We start from the raw sequence: 6,301 nt of genomic DNA on the forward strand, positions 1-6,301 counted from the left end.
TATATTTCAGCTGTACGTACGTGTTCGTTTGCTGATATATTGATTTCGTGCGCTCGTGCAGCAAGCTCATCGGGGCGCGCTACTTCAACAAGGGGTACGGGTCGGCGGCCGGCGCTCCCCTCGGCGACAGGCAGAACACGCCGCGAGACGACGACGGCCACGGGTCGCACACGCTGGCCACGGCGGGCGGCTCCTCCGTGCGCGGCGCCAACGCCTTCGGCTACGGCAACGGCACGGCCAGGGGCGGCTCCCCGCTCGCGCGCGTGGCGGCGTACCGCGTCTGCTTCAGCCCGGAAGTAAACGACACCCAGTGCTTCGACGCCGACATCCTGGCCGCCTTCGAGGCCGCCATCGCCGATGGCGTGCACATCATCACGGCGTCCCTGGGCGGCGACCCTAGGGATTTCCTCGAGGATGCCGTGGCCATCGGGTCGCTCCACGCCGTCAAGGCCGGCATCACCGTTGTGTGCTCCGCCGGCAACAACGGGCCGGACTTCGGCACCGTCAACAACCTCGCGCCGTGGGTCGTCACCGTCGCCGCCAGCACCACCGACAGGGGCTTCACGGCCTACCTCGTCTTCAACAAAACTAGGGTCGGAGGGCAGAGCCTGTCGGAGACGTCGCTGCGAGGGAAGATGTTCTACCCCATGATCGTCGCCACCGACGCCGTCGCTCCAAACAGCACGGTCGATGACGCGTATGCACGCACGCTGAACTTGGATCACAATAATAATCTTGCCTTGCTAGCTTGCACTTACTACTTGTGGATGCCATCTATGCAGTCGGCTGTGCAAGCTGGAAACCCTGGACGCGGCCAAGGTGAGGGGGAAAATCGTGGTGTGTGTCAAAGGAGCCAACCGCAGGATAGAGAAGGGCGAGGCCGTCCGGCGAGCCGGCGGCGTCGGGATGGTCCTCGTTAACGACGAGGACAGCGGGAGCACCGTCACCGCCGACGCGCACATCCTCCCGGCCCTGCACATCAGCTACACCGACGGGCTCGCGCTCTTGGCCTACATCAAATCCACCCCGTAAGCCAGCCGATCCTCCTGCAACGTACTATCCAATGAGACATACAGAACCTCAAATTTAACAACTTTTGCCACAAATTCGACTTGCAATTCCTGAGTGTATCAACCAATTTGTGTCCGTGTGAAGGACGCCGTCTGGCTTCATCACCAAGGCGAGGACGGTGGTCGGCATGACGCCGGCGCCTATCATGGCCGATTTCTCGTCTCAGGGGCCCAACATCCTCAACCGGCAGATCCTGAAGGTTCTCTTAATTTCCATAACTGAGCACAATCTGTTCTCTTACATTTCTATATTTTTTTTCTCTCAGATCATCTACTTGTTCCATTGTAAATGATTTTGTGGTCATGCATGCATGCAGCCAGACGTGACGGCGCCGGGGGTGAGCATCATCGCCGCGTGGAGCGGCCAGGCGGCGCCGTCAGACCGGCCCTGGGACCCGCGCCGCGTCGCCTTTAACGCCATATCCGGCACGTCCATGTCGACACCGCACGTGGCCGGCATCGCCGGCCTCGTCAGGACCGTCCACCCCGACTGGAGCCCCGCCGCCATCAAGTCGGCCATCATGACCACCGCGACCGACCTGGACATGGAGAAGCGGCCGATCCTGGACCCGTTCCTGGAGAAGGCCACGCCCTTCGCCTACGGCTCCGGCCACGTCTTCCCGGCCCGCGCGCTCGACCCGGGCCTCGTCTACGACGCCTCCACCGCCGACTACCTCGGCTTCCTTTGCACGCTCGGGTACAACGCCACAGCCATGGAACTCTTCAACGGGGTGCCCTACCAGTGCCCGGCGTCCCCCGTCGCCGTGCAGGACCTCAACTACCCGACCTTCACCATCCCGGCCCTCGCCGAGCCGAGGACGGTGCGCCGCAGGGTCACGAACGTCGGCCCGGCGCAGCAAACCACATACACGGCCGCCGTCGTGGAGCCCGTGGGGGTGCAGGTGACGGTGACGCCGCCGACGCTGGCGTTCGGGGCAGTGGGCGAGGAGAAGGAGTTCCACGTGACCTTCGCGGAGAAGGTCCCCGTCGTGCCCAGGCCGGAGGGCGCCGGCGGGTACGCGTTCGGTGCTCTCGTTTGGTCCGACGGGACCGGCAACCACCAGGTGCGGAGTCCTCTCCTCGTCCAAAGGCCCAGGATCGTATGAAGAAGCTAAGGTCGTAGGATTAGGAGATCGAGAGGTTGTTTTTCTTTTTCTTTTCGAGCTTAGGCAGGTTTTGGTTAATTAGGAAGTAATCAGATCAGATAGGGAGAGGAAGAAAAGAATTACTCTTGTGGTGGTTTTGGTAATTAGCAGTTAAATTATCTGTGGCACGTTTGAATCCATACATGATACAGCTATTGAATAACATGGATATAATGGATTTAGTGTCGCTGGTTCGATATGATTATAGCTGTGATCGATGTTCTGTGGATGGAAAATGGGGAAAAGTGTGAGAGAGCAGGTGCGCTCTGCGCACCCTCACACTTTTTCATTTTCTCTTTTTTATATCTCTTAAATTACGTAATATTTCGATTTGATTTTTTTGCAATTCACTAAAAAATAACAAATGGAATGAGACAAAAATAGCTCGGAATTTTTTTTGTGCAATTTCAAATTTCAAATTATTTAAAATTCAAAATAAATTCTTGAAATATATATTTACACAATGAAATAAAAAATCCAAAATATTTTTCCCATGTTCTAATTGTTATGTTTAAGTGATCTGCAAAAGATTTTTTTCAAAAAATGTGTGGTGCGAGAGATACAAAAATGAGAAATTGTTTGAGAGGGGAACAAAAAGAATTTGCACGAATCTTGATGCAGTATACACGGTATGGATACGGGTGCTCACCAAGCACCTGCTCCAAAAGTCCACTCTCAAAATGGGATGCTTTGCCAGCTGCTGGTTTTTTTCCGATGTTCAAATTGGAGCTGAACAACTCCCAATAATCTGCTCATATTAACAGAGTGAAAACACACTTGTTTGCAATAATAACATGGACATATGCCTTTCTTGTAAGGAATGCTCGTCCATGCATGCGATTTTGCCTGGAAATACTCTGTAAAGTTGTTATCTGTTTGGTTTACAAACATGGTACTACTCTATTCGCTGTATTCTGTGCATGAGTAGAATGCCAATTGTGCAGAACCAAGATGCTTATTTTGTAGTCACGTACCGAACCAAACCAACCAACTTATTGGGCCATGCATCAGTTTGAACATTGGAATTCGAAGTTCAACTTCACATGGCATCAAACATTATGATTTGGTAGTGATCTTACGAGTTATGACAGAAAGAGTTGCAAACTAGAAGATAAGATAAAAGGATGGGGCAGCAGATCACTTTGTGCTCCTGTGACCTGATGAAGCCATGAGCGTTGCTACAGCGGCAATGAACATAACCAGCATGAAGGCGAGCAGGGTGTACGTTTTCTTCGATGATTTCCGGTACTCCCCGAATAGCAGGATGCCCCAGAATGTGCTCACGAGTGGCAAGGCCTGACGAACAGCAATGCTGAAGCAGTTAGAATCATATATATAGGTGCAGAAAAGTTCCCTACTTTCTCTGTTGCTACCATCTTAAAAGTAAAATATTATATTTGTGTGGCCAATTGGCCACAACATATGCTCAAAAAACTGTATATTGCTTCAACATATTGAATCAGATATTGCAAACATGTGGGTAGAGGAACAGCATCAGACTTGACATTGATTAGACAAACCTGAACAGCATCAGCAGCGGCATAACCAGCAGCCTGACCACCCATGAACTGGAAGCCATTGCCGAAACCGCAAAGGAAACCGGCAAGAAGAGCCCATTGCCTGCCTTCCCAGTCATTCAGATAGGCCTTGAATGAAGACTTTGGCACACCGGCCATTGGTCGGTATAGGAACAAGATGTTCAACCCGATACCTATGATGAAGCACGAAATCGAGAAGTAGAAGAAGGCGGTGTAGACTACCAGATGTGGGACACCGTCTTTCAAGGTGTGCCACTGGTCGTTGGTGTCTAGGTTGAACGCCGGGGAGAAAAGAGAGAAGCAGATGCCAGAAAAGAAAACTATCCCAACCCCTATGTAGGTACTTGATCCAAATACCTGGAAAAGCAAGAAGTTTTACCACATCAGTTCAGTGGTGTTGCTTCAGAAAAAAGTCAAATATATCTGAATTGCTTTAGAGCATCTCCAGCAGATCCCCAAACCCCAAAAGCATCTATCCAGGCCCCCCATAAAGCATATATCCGGATTAAAAAAGGACGGCGCAGATCAGAAGCAGCAAATCAAACTGCATAATTTAAAACAAACATTCACGCTAGATTTTGTTTGCTACATTTTGATAGACAGGGGATGAAGCAGCGGAGCCCAGTGCTCTGCTTTCTACGTCAATGGCGCCGCCGCGGCCGCTGAGACCACCAAAATACAGCTCACCGGAGAGCTTTGTGCCGCAGCGGCGGAGCTGGCTCGAGCTCGGTCGCTGTCATCGATCTCGATGTAGCAGGCGCGCCTACTCACGGAGCCATTCCTCCTTCTCGGCGTCACGGCGGCTCTGCTCCTCCACCAGCTTCCTCACCGTGCCAGGGCCAAATCGGGAATGAAGTCACCGGCCATCAGCGCGGGGGCGGCAAGCTCAAGCTTGGTGGCGAGGGTGGGGATGTCGTCGTCCTCCGCGTAGTCGCCCGGGTCGAACCGCGGCTCCGGGGCGAGGCGCTTGAGCTCGATGCCTCGCTAAAGCTCGAGCGGCGTGGCGGCGGATCTCGGGACCTCGACGTCTGCAGGTCACGGTAGAACAACGACTTTCGCGCGGCGGCTTTAGGCCATGGTGGAGGTACTGGTAATTACCGCGGATGCAGGCGGCGTCAGAGGCCCGACGGTCCCGCTCGAGCTCCTCGGCGGCGTTCAGCTTGCGGGTGGGGGCCGAATGGGATCCGGCGCCGCCCACCCTCCCTCCGCCGCGGCCTCCTAGACCTCCGTCGGACACCATGGCTCTTGCGGGCGTGGGAGGAACGCGATTGCTCGCCGGAGAGTGGAGTAATGGGGCGGATTTCTCGTCAACGGGAGCGGAAGCAGCGGAGAGGCGGATGGGGTTTGACCTGCATCCGCTGCGCCGACTGGGATATATAGCGGACGAGAGCGGTTTTGGGCTGCAGCTGGAAAATATATCTAGGCCAGACCATAGATACGGTGTCAGCCTGTCCAAAAAGACAGCCTAAAACTCCATATCAACCCAAATTGCTATATGGGGGCCAATATGGGGATCTACTAGATATGCTCTTACAATGATGATTATATGATAGAATTACGTGCATAATACCTTAATTGAACGCTGCTCTTCGAGCTCAATTAGGTAGTCTGCAGTTCCTGCTCCAGCTTTGGTGGCATAGTCAGCAGAAGCTCCATCCTCCATGTCCCTAGGAGCATCTGAAATAGGCACCGTTAAGAATTAGAATCTGCAACTGCAGTACATCAACAGTGCCAGTAGTTATATAATCGTGCACCATATATGCTACCTTTGCCTTTAACTTGTTTCCCTGTCTCTGCGCCTCCAGTTTTCCTGTAAAATCACGCGTCATAATGATCTGAGCAGCAAATATAAAATATAAAATAGTTTATGAAGACTCATATCTAAACATTTAACAGAGGGAAGTTACAAAGTGGGTAAGGTGATTTGGTTACTCATCCAGGAAAAATTATGGCCAAGAAAGTGGGAATAATATACCCAAGTTTGTAGTTGTTTGTGGATCCACTTAGTTTCTGTTCATTATCAAGTGCATTGGAAGCGTGGACAGAAGAGCCAAGGATGACCGCAGCAAGGAAGCATGCCACTCGATCCAGTGAAAAGAATCCCTGCCTTGTTAATGCGCTTGTCTAGGAAGTAATCCACTGTTGTGCCTGAAAATACAACATGCATCTTGAGTAATAAATATCCAGTAATAGAATGGGCAGGTAATAATGTGTCTAATTCTACAATCAGGACACCGGATAATAAATATTACTCCGTAGAACCTATATCTTGAAATCTCTTACTGAAATGGAGGAACTATAATAATTGAACTGTTCAAATCTTGACAATATTGCTCTGGTATATATCTGACTATTTAACAGACCAAATTTCTGAAGCGAAATGAGTTGTCATATAATGAGATAACTAGAGTTATCGAAGAAAAGACTGACTTAATCCAACTTGTGGTAACCTAATAAATAGAGTCCCTCATGTAATTATTTATAAAATAATAGGTCATACTGTGTTTGATAATGAGATGTCCCTCACATGTATCATCAGAAGCTTGCC

General features: G+C 51.2%; 1 protein-coding gene across 1 annotated transcript in view; it reads left to right on the forward strand.

The window, feature by feature from the left end:
* The window catches only part of LOC124680500 (subtilisin-like protease SBT5.3), a 40,121-nt gene extending 37,945 nt beyond the window's left edge, over nucleotides 1-2,176 (forward strand). The window contains exons 8-11 of the mRNA XM_047215552.1: nucleotides 62-697; nucleotides 783-1,028; nucleotides 1,156-1,270; nucleotides 1,388-2,176. Coding sequence (XP_047071508.1) covers nucleotides 62-697; nucleotides 783-1,028; nucleotides 1,156-1,270; nucleotides 1,388-2,176 — 1,786 coding nt within the window. The remainder of the gene's footprint in view (nucleotides 1-61; nucleotides 698-782; nucleotides 1,029-1,155; nucleotides 1,271-1,387) is intronic.
* Nucleotides 2,177-6,301: the final 4,125 nt, after the last annotated feature.

The sequence above is a fragment of the Lolium rigidum genome, unplaced genomic scaffold (assembly GCF_022539505.1).
Source record: "Lolium rigidum isolate FL_2022 unplaced genomic scaffold, APGP_CSIRO_Lrig_0.1 contig_17705_1, whole genome shotgun sequence".
Lineage (NCBI taxonomy): Eukaryota > Viridiplantae > Streptophyta > Magnoliopsida > Poales > Poaceae > Lolium > Lolium rigidum.